Source organism: Podarcis gaigeae (assembly GCF_964106915.1).
Source record: "Podarcis gaigeae genome assembly, chromosome: 8".
NCBI lineage: Eukaryota > Metazoa > Chordata > Lepidosauria > Squamata > Lacertidae > Podarcis > Podarcis gaigeae.
Window position 1 is genome coordinate 58,090,733 of NC_139684.1, and position 16,811 is coordinate 58,107,543.

At 46.2% G+C, this 16,811-nt stretch overlaps 1 protein-coding gene across 1 annotated transcript; it reads right to left on the reverse strand.

Moving 5' to 3' along the window:
- Window positions 1-1,885: 1,885 nt before the first annotated feature.
- On the reverse strand, window positions 1,886-11,535 carry MYCL (MYCL proto-oncogene, bHLH transcription factor). The gene is made up of 2 exons (XM_083751874.1): window positions 10,822-11,535; window positions 1,886-4,850 (listed from the first exon to the last, which is right to left on the reverse strand). Exons 1-2 carry the CDS (start codon window positions 11,306-11,308, stop codon window positions 4,264-4,266), a joined length of 1,074 nt encoding a protein of 357 aa, XP_083608000.1. The 5' UTR covers window positions 11,309-11,535; the 3' UTR covers window positions 1,886-4,263.
- Window positions 11,536-16,811: the final 5,276 nt, after the last annotated feature.

The window sequence follows — 16,811 nt, forward strand, 5'->3', positions numbered from 1 at the left end:
TCATTTTGTTTTGGACCTTGATCCAAATTCCAGCTCTGCCACTGGGAGGCTCAGGTAAATCACAACCTCCTACCCAATACACCACCTGTAAAATGGGAATATCAGTAATCTACCTCACACAGAGCAAACAGAATTGTAAAGCACTTATTAATAAGTCTGTTTCATCAGCGGTGCCTATTTTTAGAAGCCACAGAGCTACTGAAGTCCTGAGGCACCTGACCTACATACCTGATTTTGCAATGGGATTCAGACATGCCCCAGCCTCTCCTTAATCCCGATAAAAGAGAAACCTTTTCCCATCTGCTTGGGGAGGATTCATGCTTTGATTTTCCTAAAGTGCTTAGTCATCGTCTACTGCAAGGGTAAGCAATGTTTTCATGCTGAGGGCCACCTTCCCTCAGGATTGAGGGCCAAATGCCAGGAGAGGGCAGGGGTGTAGTTTAATGAGCCAGGCATGAAGGGGTATAGTTAATGCTACTCCTACTCAGAGTCACTGAAGATAATGAACATGACTCAGATCCATTTATTTCAATGGATCTATTCTACAGAGGACTTAGTGGGATACAGCCCAAAGACTCTTTCATCCTGGCACCTCAGATTGCAATGCTCAATCCTAGACAGGTCCATTCTCAAATTACATATGCAGAGAGGATTTTCCTTTAGTACAACACACTGATACAGCTGCTGTTCTAGAAGTGCAACCCGTTCAGCTTGTTCTAAAACTTCTCAGAATGAGGGAAAGAAAACTTGCTTTTTAATGCATTGTGGTAAGATATGTGTAAAACCCAAATGTTCTTAGGCCCATTTGCTTTGTTTAAAAACACCCCCGCTCGAGTAAAAGTCCTCTTATCTTACCATATTTTCTATGCAAGAACGGCTATTTAAAGACTGCTATGATTCCGGGTCACCTGGTTAGCCACCTTTTTCTGCTTTCTGTCTGGATACAATGGTTTTAGGATATCAGCAACGTTAAATGTGTCCAGAGAATATCAACAAAGATGGTGAGAGGCCTGGAGACAGTCCTGTGAGGAAATGTTGAAGGAAGTGGGTAGGTGAAGTCTGAAGTAAAGATGTGACAGGAGAGCCTTTCAAAACTGTGAAGGTGGCTGTCATAGAAACAAATGGTCACCATCTGTTGGCTCCAATGATAGGACCTGAACTGGTAGAGAAATACTGTATAGACTAAACACAAGGATGAACTTCCTAATGGTGCAAGCTGATTCTCCTTGAAAGAGCCTGCCTCTGATAGTGATGGGTTTTTCTTTTTTAATAGAGGTTGTTGAGCTAAGCAGAACCAGGATGGCTCTGACAGAATCAGAGCTGAAAGCATCCCAAAGTTCATCTAGCCTCAGTGCTTCAGAGAGGGTCTGGTCCATCTCCCAGCAGAGGAAAGATGATGTGCAAATACAGTTAATCACCTCAAATACACAGCTTCTTACATTTTCTACTACTGCTGCTGAAATATTGTCTTCCATTTATGTCTTTTTCTTATCCCAAGATCATCATAAGCCTATAGAATACTGTAAAATCCCCCCAGGTCCTATATAAACATAAAAGAATCACCACACATCAAGAGCAGCACAGAAAGAATTCCTGCCTACACCCTCTCTTATTAGCTGCATGTGGATGGGTTGATTCAGCTGTGGGCTATGACAGCTCTCCTACTTCTTCTCCGTTTCCCATGCTCTTCCTTCGGATCACATGCCAGAACCATGCTCCCCTGGTTCTCTTTTTCCAGGATATTGTCCAAACTTTCTACATAACTAAACAAACATGCATTCAACTAAATTACAAACACGAAAACTGATTTATCTTTGCAGATAAGGGTCTCACATATATCCCTTGGCTCAAAAAGGGAGGGGGGAAAAGCAGACTCAGCCTGTCCTTTTTGAGATTCCGTTTATTTAAGAAGTGCGAGGTAACAAAGAAAGTGCTAAGTCTGACCACCCAGCGTTGAGGCTCCAGCGGGCCAGTCAAAGAACGCCTGAAGGAGTCCCCAATGCATTGTGGGAGACCAGTCTGCGCCCACCAAACTGTGTGCAAGCCAAGATAAAGGGTCATCCATCACCTCCAGCTCTGGCCTCTCCCTACCCAAGAGACAAAGGAGGATGGGTGGGAGGGATCTGCATAAAAGGGAAGGAGGGAGAGGGGGGGTAGCCCCAGCCAGCTCAACAAAAGCTGTTAAGGACCTGGCAAAACCAGAGCAAAAAACACAACACCACATTATCATTGCTTTCTTTCTCTTTATGCATGGGACTGAGGTGCTCCCTTTCCTGGGGGCGACACAGTGGAACCTAGCTGTGAGTAAACATCAATTAACGCCACACTGAACATTTCCCCCAAAATATATTCATGCAGCCCTTTTATTTCCAGAGAAAGGGAAGGTGGAGGGGGAAAGGCTTCTCTTAGTCTTAAGAATCAGTAGGACACCTTCAGTAGAAAACTTCTCTATAGGGGGCAGTTGAAATTACAATGTTCCCATCTAGGGACTCCCTTACCCACCCACACTCTACCAAAACACCCTTAAGATGTCTAATAGTCTCATTATTGGTGATTGAAACTTGGGACCAGACCCCTGACATAGGAAATCATTTCTAGTCAAAACAGAAGTATTTTTTTCCTGCTGAATCTCAGTTTGAACGATCTCATCTACAAAAGCAGTACTGAGAGCCCTCTACCCACCGTTTTATCTTTGAAAAGCTGGGAGGAAAGAAATAACAAGTATTTTACAAAATAATTTCTAAAAAAAGTATAAAAATAGTATATCTTAAAAAAGCCATCCAGTATAAAGAATCAGGCAGTCACAACAATGGATTCTAGGATATACAAAACCAAAGACAAGAAGCTGCATTACCCAAGTGGAAAAATAAGTATGAGGTAAATGAAATCCAAGGTGATCTCAGTGCATTTCCAGTGAAGGAACAGTTGTGGGGGGGAGGGGGGAGAATGTCTTAAATGTACACATCAAGCCTCTAACAGTTCTTGAGAGAAGGTTCTGCACCCCTCCATCTCAGAAAGAGGAATTACCCCCCGAGGGGCAGATTCAAGGTTGACACAGCAAGACAGCAGTCAGGTCTCATCACTGGACACAACTGATTAGAAGTTCACCTGAATTAATCCCATTGAAATCAATCCACTTTGGGGTCTATTATGCTGATGCCATTAAGGGCAGAATCACACCATGCATTTTAAAGCACGTCTTTTCATCCAAAGAATCCAGGGAATTTTAGTTTTGAGGGTGCGGGGAATTCTGGCTCTGTGAGAAACTACAGATGCCAGGATTCTTTGGGGATTGGGTGAGGAAAGTCATGTGCTTTAAGTGTATGGTGTAATATTGGTGCCCAATATTTTTTTCCACCTCAAGTGTGAAAGGCACTGATCTTAGCCTGAGGGGTTATCTAGCTGTAGATCTCAAGCAATAGCCAGATTTAAGCTGTCTTCAAGTGTCAGCTGTGAAATAACTTCACATAATGTGACATTCTCCACCTGGTAACCTCCAGATGTTTTGGACTACAACTCACATAAGCCCTAGCCAGGACATCAGAGGTGGCGACATTTAAAAATTCACCCATAATAAATTCCAAGAAGGGAAGAGAGCTGTCAATCCTAAACAACATTGGAAAATAGGGCGGGGGAGTGTGCTTGGGGGTGGGAAAAAGTCTATTGCGTAGGACCATTATAAAAAAAGAAACAAATTGCACAAGATATCTGTCTTCTTAAATGCCAGTGGCAAGAAGCAGAGCCTGGGGAGAAAAGAGGGTATGTAGAACTATCCATAGCCAGTGTTTACAATCCAACTTTGACTGGGGGAAACAGAAGAAGCCTCTTGAGAGAGACAACTGAAGGGTCCATCTTTGCCCCAGCTTTAGAAATGTTGACTCAGGCCCCTCTGTCAGAAAGTATTGTGAAGTATTCCACAAGATGCTTTTCCAGAGAAGCACTCAGGCTTCTGTTGATCCCAACTGGAATGGAGGTTCATTCAGCCTGTGAAGAATTCAGCATTTTGCTGTAGAAGCTGAAGTTTGAGTAGCTAAACCCCGCTCAACCCCACTGCCCTGATCATCATCACTCCTGCACAACTTAGGAGATTCTCCAGCACCCATAACTGGCTAAGAGAGAAGACCAGGGTGGAAAATAGTGTGCACCAGCTGCATTGCATTCTGGGATCTGCAAGTCAACAAACCAATTTGTTTTTGTTTGGTCCCCCCTCCCCACAAAAAAGTGCAGAGATCAAGCTGGCAAGCAGTTTGGAGTTCCTGGCAGCTAATGCGCACTCTTGAGGTACGAAATCCGTTTCAACAGCTGAAGCTGATGCAATTTTAGCAGCTTCTTCTCAGCAACCATCTGCTGCTCTGCTTTGAGTAGTGACTGCAGATACTCTGAAGCTTTGCTCAATACCACCACTTTGGGGGTTTTGGGGCAGGTGGCGAGACCAGGGACCTGGTCCCTCAGCGCCAGGAAACGCGAGCGGAGGTCGTTGCGCCGCTTGCGCTCCAAGTAGTTGTGGTTTTTCCGCTTGGTCACGTCTTCACTGTCCGAACTGGGAGCGCTCCCGGATTTCAGGAGGAAAGGTTCAAGAGAGGAAGGCTCTGCCACTTGCCTCAGGGACTGTGCACCACCATCCTCCTCCTCCTCCTCTTCCTCTTGACTGCTTTTCTCCAAGGCAGCCGTGCAGGAACAAGCCTCGGGTGGTGAGCGGGCTGCGTAATTGTGCTGCTGCTGGTGGATGGATATGTGGAAACGTTTCATGCAAGGGTCCAAGGGGTCAGCCCGCACAGTGATGGTGACCGGCTTCCTCACACCCAGCGACTGCCTCTTCTCAACTGTCACCACGTCAATTTCTTCCCCTTCTGTGTACAAACAAGAGGGAACAAGCCATTAAACCTTGGCAAACACCACAGGCTGTTTCAGACAGTAACACACAAGTTAGCACACCAGGGTGGGTTTCATGCAGCCAACCAGGTGCCCCCCCCAGGTGTTTTGTACCACAGCTTCCATCAGCCTCAGCCAGCTTGGCCAATGGACAGGGATGATGGGAACTATAGCCCACTTTTTTATCACCCCACTTTTTTACCCCCACGAAAATCAAGGCAGCATACATACATTCAAGCTGTACTGAGGTTACAAGGCAGCCTCACTGACTAGACTCAACCTGCTTTGCTTCAAAGCCAGCTCTGTACATCAAGTGGAACTGGATTCCTCAAAGGGTCTGGGACCGATTCCCAGTTCCTTATTCTAAACAGAATTGCATGAGGTGTCTAACAAAGAAACCAATCTTTCTATGCCATTGCAAGATGTAACAAGGTAGTGGTCCAAGCATTTTGAGGGGAGCAGGTGTTCAGGAGCATAAAACCATGCAGCTCCATTTTAAGTAAGAATCTGGGAAGCAGTAACCAACATCAGCTGCATCACAGAAGGAGCAGCACATTTGGGGCAAGTCATCACCTTCCCAGACCTGAGCTATCAAAGGCTTCCTAAAGATTTCTACTGAAGCCTCTCTACTTTTCCTCCTTCCTGAATCCCAAATGGAGAACTTGCACATGCACACACACAGGGTGGTGACAAAGGTTGTTCAAATATCAGTGAAGAATGATGAAGAAGAGATGGGGACCTGCACCAAATGTTGTGGACAGGGTGGGTGGGTGAGGGGACTTAAAACAAAAGGGCAAGGCAAAGCCCCACCTTTCTTTTAATCCCTGGCTCCAGGGATGCTATGAAATTTGTTTCTGCAGCACCAGCAAAGAGCCCGTCTACTGATGTCTTACTACTGAGCACTGAGGCCAACTGGGGACAGGTGGGTCTCTTCATCTCTTTCGGTTCCTGAAGCTACCACATACAGCAGAGGCTGAAATAGGAAAGGACTAGGAAGATGCACAAGCCAAGGGTTGACGTGCAGGGCAAAAGGGTCATTTAAGATGCACCTGCTGAGCCAGGTTCCTTCTGCACCTCATAAGCCATATATAAAGATGAAAACTAGCTTTAAGAACTGATTATCAAGTTCACTTGTTTTCTTTTCCCCTCCTTGTTTTCATTTATCTTTTTGCCTAAAGAGCAGAATAAGTATGCTTTTAAATTAACGTTGAAGCTACACAACTCAAAAACTGGTAAACAGAGCTCCAAACACCACATCAAAATCCACCAAGTAGTGCTCATTTTCATATGAAGAACACCCAAGATGAAAGATAAGTCATTAGCTCATGGCCAACCAGAAGGTTTTCATTTCTTTTTTAAAAGGCAAACCGAAAAGTCCTTCCCAATCTACTACTAGAGCATCCTAATGTACTTATTGCCCACTCCATAAAGTGTTGGGCATGGTTCCAGATTCAAATCTCACCCTGTAAGCTGCTTTATTTTGAGGGCAAAGACTAGATTCTTAACCTTTAGCATTTACCGAAAGGATGAGCGGTCTGATCTACCTTCTCTCAAGCAGTCTGACTTGGTGCTATTGCAAAGTCCTGAGCAAATGTAATTCCTGCAGGAATCCTGTGGTACTGGGAGCTTCAATTCTGGGGAGGGATGAACATTTCTGTCCCCAAGGGTCTGTTAACAATTGCAATGGAATGGAGGTTTTTTGTCTTTGTGTCCCTGGAGGGGAGGGGGTGGCTTTCCCAAAGGCAGTTGTAAGGGACAAAAGGCCAGGCCATCATCAAGGCATTCCTATGCTCCCCATCCCCAATTAAAAAGACTGGGGGCAATAGTCACCATTGGCCTGGAACAAAGTTTACTGCTAAAGCTCTATCTCTCCCCCACCCTCCAGCCCCCAAGGCTCTTTCATTGCCCATTGGAATTGTAAATGAAGCAGGGAATGGGGAGAGATGGCCTTTGCCCCTACAGCTTCACACTTCAGGAGGGATTTGCTACTTTTCAGAAGTAGTAAATCCTGTTCAAAGGATTCCATTCCCCTGCACAAACAACCTCCCCAACACACACAGTGGGCAGCCCTCCCCATTTAGCCAGAGATGCACAGAAAGGATCTCGACACCTCCCCATCCAGTATACAGGAAGGGGGTGGGAAGAGAAGGTCCTTTAAAGGCCTTTGCACAGAAGGCTTGAGTGACTTTCAAAAGATTCAAGTTATACAGCCTTCAGACAAAGTGGTCAGAGTTTTTTAAAGAAAGAAGTTTAAGGGGAAAGGTTATCACAGTAGAAAACAAAGAGATCGGTTCTGAACTCACAAAGCGAAGTCCCGCTAGTCTGCATGAGCAAGAAATCAGCCATCTGGTTTACTGCAGCAACAGCTTTCAGAAGAAAGCTTCTCCCTATCTGTGTTGGCTGGAATTAAGTTCTGCTGAGGACAATGGAACTTGTATGCCTAAGACAGCCTGTGACAGGTTGCACATAGACAATGTTTCCTAGAAACTGACCAAGGGCCCTTGTGGAGAAAACTACAGGAGGCACATTTTTCACAGAAATACACAATGAAAATGATTTCAAGTTACACAGAAGGTGGCGTCGTGCCTACTTAAGAGTTGGAGTCATTCAAAGCATGTCTCCAGCATTTCACATGTCACCTACTAAGGGTCCTCTTGCTTGCTTTCAGGAAACAAGGCACAGAGACAGTTTTCTGTGGGACAAATGTCTAAAAACCATTCTTACAAGCTTCTGTGACAGCTCGCTACCATGAGGCCCCCAGGAGAGTGCAAGATACTCTTGTCCTCCTTTTTCAGAAGCTTAAGCACCATCATATGCAGAAAAAAACCACCTCATGTCACAAATGGGGAATGGTGCAAAATTTTTAATACTCTTCAGAAACATGGGTGGAAGGAATTCATTGCTTCTATCAAGTCAGCTCATGGTGGCCAGCACTGATGCAGAAGCGGCAAGTTGCACACCCACCCACCCACATCCAAGATTGAGGGTGCAGATGTGCATTGTGCTTGTGTGATGTCACACATGCAACGTTGTCGTCTGCAGAAGCAAGACACTGAAGCTGAGGTGTGCAACTGGCCTCCTTCCAACCAATAATGAGACACCTTGGCCTGCATGCCTGCACTGATGGGAGTTGTAGTCCAAAAGACCTTGAGAGCACAAGGCTGGGGAAGAATGGCATAGCGGAAGTCAGCAGTGTCATTTTACCCCATCTCTGTGCCAGAGGTTCCAAGCCATTAAAGTCCATGGCAAATGGAGAATCACAGCCAGACAATGGTAGCAGCAGAGCATACAGTGGGCACTGCTTAATTCTATGGACAGGGAAAGGTCTCCTGCAACAGGCTCAGTTTCAGCAAGGCTTGTGCCCCACACCCTCCCAGCCCTCCACATAAGTTCTCATCCACAGTGCACACTATCTGGTGCCCCCAATTGCATTGTTTAAGCCTTGTTTCTGCCTCCATTAATTTATAAATAAAGAAGACAGGCCAGCTATGCCCCGCCTTTGCCTTCCCCCCACTTGCTTTGCATTTTTAAGTGCTCTCCTTCTAAAACTTGCATTGGGCAAACAATCAGCACTTTCCCATTAATAAAAAAATGTGACTCAGTGAGAACAACCTTCTCCAAGCATCCTGGCAATCAGCCAATAGCAGTGCTTGAAACACTGCTGTTACCTACCCTCCGTCTCTCATTGGCATAGTGAGCTATTGAGAGTGCACACACACAAACACTTGCATCTGTTGCTTTTTGTCCCAGGAATCATGTGACTGGCTGGAAAAAAAAAACAGCATCTGAAGGAGGAGCCTAGATGCTGATGGGGGTGAAAAGTCCAGGTCAGCAAGGGCAAGCACAATTAAATAAATCAATAACATTCCCCGCCCCTTCTGCTAATTGAGATTAAGACCTGCTTCTCCTAATGTAATTAAATCTTATACCCAATTTGTTTCTCAACCCAAGCCTTATTCAAGCTCTGTAGTGAGTCATATAAGCAGTCACTGCTTACCCAGTGACTCAGCCCTACAAGGATTAACAACAAGGCCAGAGTATTAGAAAGTGTGCCCATTTCAAGGCTATGTCAGTTTTTCAAGGGATAACACATGCCACAAGTTTATTTATAGCAATGTTAACCCTGAACACAATATTCATGTGGTGTTCTAGTTGGGGCTGTTGGGAGTTGCAGTCCAAACAACCTGAAGCAGGTGAGAGTTTGCCGGGGGGGGGGGCGGACCAGGTTGGCAAAGGTTGCTAGAGGCACACAAAGAAGATTACCCCCTAAATATGTTGGTATGTACAGAAACCCCTGGTATTATTCTGTGGTTTGCCTACAAATGAGGACTGGATGTGCAAGTGAGGTACGGTACATCAATCCAAACAGAATGAAAGCATTTTAAAAACTTAAGATTTAAAAGTCTCAAGATCAGATTAGCCAAACAAATTGGGCTGGGGGAGAAGGAAGAGGTTGTGAAATTTCCTTCCTTAGAGACTTGAAAAGACAGAGGCAGGCTTCTAGCTGTGAGTAGTTCAATCCTGCATAGGAAGCTACCTTATACTGTACCAAGTTAGTATTGTCTAGATTCTATAGTGACTTGCAACAGCTTACTAGGATTTGAAAGGAAGAGTCTCAGTTCTACTTGGAGATGCCAGAGATCGAATTTCAAACCTTCTCCATACAAAGGTGATGCTCTACCAAAGAATTGCAGTTCTTCCCCATTGATGTTGATTCCTGCATTGCAAGGGGTTGGTCTAGAATGACTCTTTGGATCCCTCCTAACTCTATGATTATGTGCCCTAATGTTCCTACATCCTAGAGCACTTCAAAGACAGAAAGGTGGTCTTTATGATCTGTGATCCCATTCACACACACACTGCCCCTGCATGCCTCCATCAGAGGGTAGCTGAACAGCAACTCTTGTGCCAATAATCAAGTGGGAATGACTTTGCTTCCCCAACCTTGTGCCCTCCAGATGTTTTCGACTACAACTCCCACCAGCACCAGCCAGTGGAGATGCTGTTTTGGACTGATCTAGGTTAGCAAACTCAGCAAAGTAGTGGTTACATGTCCACTGATGCACTTATAAGCATAGATGTGGGCACTTACGCAACAAAACTTTTATAACATGCATAATATGGCTGGTTCCCCTTGGCTGCAGAAGCTGACCTGAGACTGCATTCAACATTTTGTGGGAGGAGGGGGGTTTGCAAGACAATTCTTGTATTTCCCAGGTCAAATCCTTCCAGAGCCTTTGTCCATCACAGGTCCACTGTGGCAACCCTCCAAAATCCACAAGCATAAGCAGACTGCAACACCAACCAAGCCAAACTTTTTCAATAAACACAGGTTTATAGACAGCGTTTACAACCTGAACCAGGAAACTCTGGAGAAGCCCGTCCTGCTGAAATGCAACCTCTCAAAGAAATGCTCTCTATCTTGGGTCCCCCCACCCAACCTCCTGGAGTGGTGGAGGGAGTTGTGCAAGCAGCGCCTTTTCTTCTCTTTTCGGTCCTGCGGCAGGCACCCCCCTCCCCCGCCGGCTGTGCTAAAGGGTGCTAAATTGGGAGAGGTTGGAGGAGGAAGCAAGACAGATGGGTTGGGCTCACCACGTTATGCAAGTCCCAGCAGCAGCCTTGGGAAGCTGGGCCGGGACGGCAATGCACACTTCCCCCTGAAAGTAGAACCTCTGGTGAAGAAGTGGGGCGGGAGGGGGGCAGAGTAAATACAAGAGCTCGGAGGATTTTGCAATAAAAGATCCCTCCAAGGGGACTGCAGAATTCTGCACGGAGACCTGGGAAGACAGGGGGCGCAGTCCAAGGGGCGCCACGGGAAATTAAGAGCGAGAGGAGCCTTTTGTCCCGGGAGAGAAACTTTCGGCGCCCAGCCAGAGCTGCAGGACTGGGTGCCCCTGGGGAGTGCCGTGCGGTCCGCCGCCCCGCTCCCCGGCCCGGAGGCAGCCTTACCCGATTCGCTTTGGCTCTCGGAGCCGGAGGAGGGCGGGAGCTTGCAGTCGGCGGGCCAGGCGAAGACGGCGCCGGGGGCCACGCACAGCCCGCCTAGCGCGGCGTCGTGCGGCGCTTGGGCTGCGGTGGGGGCGGTGGCGGCGGCTGGCGGGCCCTGGGCGAGCGGCTTGGCGGTCAGCTTCTCGCCCATGGCTTTCTCCAGGCGCTCGCGGGCCGAGAAGCCGCTCCACATGCAGTCGCGGAGGACGAAGGCGCTCAGGTTGCCCAGCAGCCGGCCGGGCTCCAGCAGGTAGTCGGCGGCCGCGTCCTCGGCGGGGCCCGGCGCCAGCGGCGAGGCCGGCGGACTGGGCAGCAGCTCGAACTTTTTCCAGATGTCCTCGCTGGGCGCGCTCGAGCGGTGGAAGTCGTCGCCGGGCGACTCGTGGTGGTCGTAGAAGTAGGGCGGCGCCGGTGGCGCCTGAGGCAGCTGAGGCGGGTCGAGCTCCATGGCTTGTCCGCGTCCCACCTGCGACCGGAGCTCACCTGAGCGCAGCGCCCGGGCGTGCGCGCTCCTCCGCCTGGAAAAGTGCAAGCCCCGGGCTCTTTCAACTAAGAAGACGGTGCCGCCGCCTGGTTTGGTAGCTTAGCCTTTCTGCGCTCGCTCGCCCACTCCGCTCCCGAAATCGCGGTTTTTCCCGCTTCCCCGCCCCCCCAAAGCGACCCAGTCGGGATCGAGGCGCATTGTTCGCTCGCTCCCTTATATCGCGTCTGGCGCCCCGAGCCCCGCCCGTGCCACAAGCCGAACCAATTAGGAGCGCTGGATTTGCACAAGGGGGCGGGGGCAGACAGCGGCTCGCTCCGCGGGAGCTGCTCGCGTTGGCCCACCTTGCTGCGAAGGGAGCGGGCGAGCCCAGCTGGAGGTGCAGAGCTGCTGCTGTTGGGGCACAAGTGCCAGGGCTTCTAGACAGGTGTTTATCGTGAAATCGGCGCTCTGCATGCAGACAAACAAGAAGAATAAAAGTGCAACGCCCATACCTGGCATCAAAATACCAGCCTGTTTAATCCATATTTATCCTTTCTGGTAAAAAGCTGTTGGGCAAAAACAAACCTGTTGCCATCCTAGTGGCCCCTTTGCAATAGCTCAACAAAGTATTTGCAAAGTATGCCCCATTCTTGGGGGAAAGCAGTAGCTCAGTGGTAGAGCATCTTCTTTACATGCAAAAGGTCCCAGGTTCAATCCCTGACATCTCCAGATAGGGCTGGGAGAAATTCCCTTCCTGAAATTCTGCAGAGCTGCTACCAGTCAGTGTGGAAGATGCTGAACAAGATGGACCAGTAAAAGACAGCTTCCCTCGTTCCTATTGGGAGCAGTTTAGGCATAACCAGGAAGCAAGACTCTCTGCACATACTCAGTGGTACTGTTATTTACATGTTCTAGGACAGAAATTAAGCTCTAGTATTCATATTACTCTATAACCAAAGCTATACCACACCAGGACAGCTGCTAAATCCAATGCATGCTCAGCACAGGCAGATCAGGAAAAACACCACCACCAGAAAGTACACAAGTTGTGTAAAGATAGCATACATGCCCACCAATTAGGGACTGTGTCGCTTATGCCACACATGGATAGAGGGAGCCAACCAACTAACAGAGGCCACCCTGTGGCCATGTCTGTCAAGTCACCACACCTACAACAGACAAGAAACAGAACTACACGCAACCACCAGCACAGCCAAAGGAGCCCTGTGGTGTTGTCTGTTAAAGCAGCCATCAACACCTTGGGGAAGTTACTGGTTCATGTGACACCATGTACAGTTTGCAGAACAGCCACATAAATATATACAGGAGGCTGCCAATTCAGTTCTTTCTTTCCCACAAGGCATCATTAATTGAAAAGGGGATAGTCAGTTAAGTTGTGGATACACTAAAACAAGGATGCAGACATACTCCCAGGAGCACTGGTTCAAATACTGCCAGGGGAAATTAGACTTCCTGAGCAGGTGAGGCAGAGAGTGGTGCTTCTAAGGTTCCTGATATAGCATTCCCATTGGTCTGGCTGCTTCTGGGGGCTCCAAACTGTGCCAGTCTGATTAGTCAGTTGCCTGCCAATCAGGTCCTGGCCCTACCCCCAGGTAGTTGCCCCTCTCTACCTGATTGGCAGCACTGCTCCTTCCTGTGACCTTACAAGCTGCACTAGGATCATGGAGAAATACTCAACCATTATTTAATGCCATGTTATGCAGAATAAGAATAGGAATCATAAGACACCCATGTTTTTGAACTTAACTATAACTTGGTAAGGCATGATTTTGATCCTCTTCATCTGCACAAACTTCCTCCAACAGCATCTCAGACTTGAAACAAACTGCAGGCAGTGCCGAATCCCATCCCACCCCAAACTGGTGTTTGCTTTCATCTTATTATTTTGCTTTTATTTTTAGCATACTGTCTGATAAAAGATTCTGAGTAACTTAAAAGCTCACTCACAACCCAGGGAGTCTTGGTCTTAAATGTGAGATAGTATTCTTAATGTTCCTATTGTTCCTGATAATAATAATAATAATAATAATAATAATAATAATAATAATAATAATTTATTTATACCCCACCCATCTGGCTGAGTCTCCCCAGCCACTCTGGGCAGCTCCCAATCAGATTTTAAAAACAATACAGCATTAAATATTAAAAACTTCCCTAAGCAGGGTTGTTGTTGTTGTGTGTGTTTTAAAACAACAACAACAGAGTTGTTTAATGAATCTATAGATTTTTTTGTTTGCAGAGAGCTTAGAGGATCTTGGCTATATAATGAACATCCATCCTGATTTGTTTGTGAGGAAATTAGATGAAGTTGCATTGAGCAAGTGTTATCCCAAACTTTCCAGCGCATTTCCCAACCACTTTCCTTATTGTAAAAAGCCTAGTTTTTAAGTAAAGCAGCTTTCTTTCGCAGGAGCTCCAGATCAGCTTTAATTGTACTACATGCATTGCGGGTATGTGATTAAATCTCACCCCAAAATAACAATAGTTTTGATTTGGTTTGATTAGCACTAGCATGTCAATGGGTGCCAATGAATTGTTTAGGGTGCTTAAGTTTAACTCACTGTTCAATGCTGCCATCGTCTGGTGACTTGATGGCATTGCATTGGGAAAATTTTCTACATTGGAAGCTTCAAACTCAAAGGGGATGGGTGAGCCAAACTCCTTGCAAAGCAGTTGCTAGTAATAGGCTGCACTCAATTGTTTTTGCTGCCCAGAATGGCACTGTAGGCTAGCTTCTAAAATGCTGCAGAGACATTACCTTGCCAACAAAGGCCTGTATAGTTAAAGCTATGGTTTTCCCAGTAGTAATGTATGGATGTGAGAGCTGGACCATAAGGAAGGCTGATCACTGAAGAATTGATGCTTTTGAATTATGGTGCTGGAGGAGACTCTTGAGAGTCCCATGGACTGCAAGAAGATCAAACCGATCCATTCTGAAGGAAATCAGCCCTGAGTGCTCACAGGAAGGACAGATCCTGAAGCTGAGACTCCAATACTTTGGCCACCTCATGAGAAGAGAAGACTCCCTGGAAAAGACCCTCACGCTGGGAAAGATTGAGGACACAAGGAGAAGGGGACGACAGAGGACGAGATGGTTGGACAGTGTTCTCAAAGCTACCAGCATGAGTTTGACCAAACTGCGGGAGGCAGTGGAAGACAGAAGTGCCTGGTGTGCTCTGGTCCATGGGGTCACGAAGAGTCGGACACGACGAAACAACAACAACAATACTGCTCCAATGTGTTGCCAAAATGAGAGTCAGAGTGGTGCAGCAGTTAGGGCACTGGACCAGGACCTTCATGGATCCTCATAATTTTTACAAGCACTCCCTCCCCAAACCACCATCAAACGGAAGCTGGCATTGATTCCTATATGGTCTACTGTTGTTTGCCTTTGTGTTACATCCTTTCTCTATTGATCTTAGCATGGCATACACAAGTTTGTGGGCTACCTCACTTTATCCTCATAATAAATTGTGAAGTAGACTGCATTCAGGCACTGACTAGCTCAATGTCAGCTAGTGAGCTTTATAGCAGATCAAGGATGTGAAGTCCCAACATGGTGACCACTAACAGTGCAATTTGCAGTCTCACTATTCTATTTATTTAAAATGTGTATAGACTCCTTTTTGAAGTTTCTCCTTTGAAGAAATTGTTTCCAAAAGTGGTTTCCAAAAATATACACAAACCATTGTACAGTTTGAAAACCACTTTAAACAGATTTAATTACTGTACAAAATGTTATTAAAATCACCATGAACTAATATGACCAACTTGATTCTAATAAATTGGGTTATTCTATGTGCTGCTTCTCTTTGCAGTTCATATATCTATATTTATATAAAGAAAAACTGTTTGTAAAACATCAAGCGGGGGAGGGAAAAATATGTACTTCATGTACAGACTGCTATAAAATATGGGTGTTTTACCATATGCCTCATTATTTGTGTAATCAGTAAAGTCACACCAGAATGCATAAAAATAAAAATTGTTGACTTCCTTTTGGCCTCTTACAACTTTTAATTTTTAATTAATTAAATAACGTGTTATTTCCAATAATGTTGTTTGTCAAATTGCATTATACCATTGGTCCATAGTTAATTGTAATGATTCCCACGTCCTGGCAATAGCTGTTGGTGCTGCAGTTAACAGATGTGTTATGAGTTCTTTTACAATACAATACAATATAATACATACTGCATTGTGATGATATGAGTTAAGTAGAGCTAGTCCTGGGGTCATGGGGACTGTCTGCCTTGTAATTGTAATTAAAGATGTTTCTATAATCAAATATATTTTTGCTTTCGTAGATTTTCACGGGTACAGGAATGCAGGTTTTGGTGTCCTCGGGTGTCTTCCCGTGTAAAAGTTGGGGTGTCTAGGCGACGTTTCGACGAGGTCTCACTCGTCATCTTCAGGCTGGTGCTTTCGGCTTCTTGTTACTGGAACAGAGCGGGATCTCAATGTTTGAGTTCCTATAAATACTGTAGAGGGGGTGTGGTGTCTAGCCTCCAATGTTCTGGGCAGAGAGGAAGTTCCCAGGCTAGTGTGCCTTTTCTTCTTTTGTTCCTTAATTACTTGAGAGATACCTTGAGTGATTTCTTGAGTGATATCCTGAGTACCACTTAGGTGGGTCATTAGGTGTGGATTAGTTGCTAAAGTCTTAGTGTCTTGACCTCTTGAACTTTGTGAAGAGTTTTCCTGAGAAGATGGCTGTATTGCACTTAGTTGTGCTTTGGCTTGGCTTCGTGTATAGGGGCGAGCTGTGGTTTTGTGGCTTGTGTCAGCCAGATCTGTGTAGGGATTGCAGGGGGGTGCAGCATCCGGAGGTGCCACCATGGATTGGCTACTGGATGGTGTCAGTAATTCATCTGTGGAGAGGGTCTGGGTTTGGGTCTGGTGTGGTTGATTGGTGTTGGCGTTCTGTGTGCCTCTGGATCTGGTGTCAGTTTTTGTGGGGAGGGCTAATTTCCAGATGTCTGGCAAGCGGGATGTGTCGTCACGCTTGTTCATGTTGTGAGGGTGTTTCTCTATCTCGATGGCTTCCATGATTATTCTCTTGTGGTGATGTTCCGTGTTAAAGAGCAATTTGGAATCTGCAAAATTAATTTCGTGTCCTGTTTCTTTCATGTGTTGGAAAAGAGAGGAAGTTTTTTCTTCTTTTTTGACGGCATTCTTGTGTTCTGCGATACGTGCATTTATTTGTCTGTTTGTTTGTCCAATGTACGTGGCTGGGCAGACTTTGCAGGGTATTTCATAGATCCCTTGGTTTTCCAACTGGATTTTATCCTTGGGGTTTCTGAGGATATTGGCTATTTTTTGGTTGGTGCAAAAGGCTGTTTTGATATTGTGTTTATGGAGGATTTTGCTAATTTTATCTGTAGTGCCCTTGATATAAGGAAGGAGGGCCATGCCATTGTTTTCTTCTGTGTCTTGGTTTTTGGGGGGTGTTTCCTTTTGGATTAGCTTC

What these genes read in the sequence shown, in the direction of transcription:
- MYCL (XM_083751874.1), bottom strand. Translation starts at nt 11,308, where the DNA reads ATGGAGCTCGACCCGCCTCAGCTGCCTCAGGCGCCACCGGCGCCGCCC. An exon ending in CGAGAGCCAAAGCGAATCGG is followed by an intron (nt 4,851 to 10,821) that starts GTAAGGCTGCCT and finishes GTTTGTACACAG; the next exon opens with AAGGGGAAGAAATTGACGTG.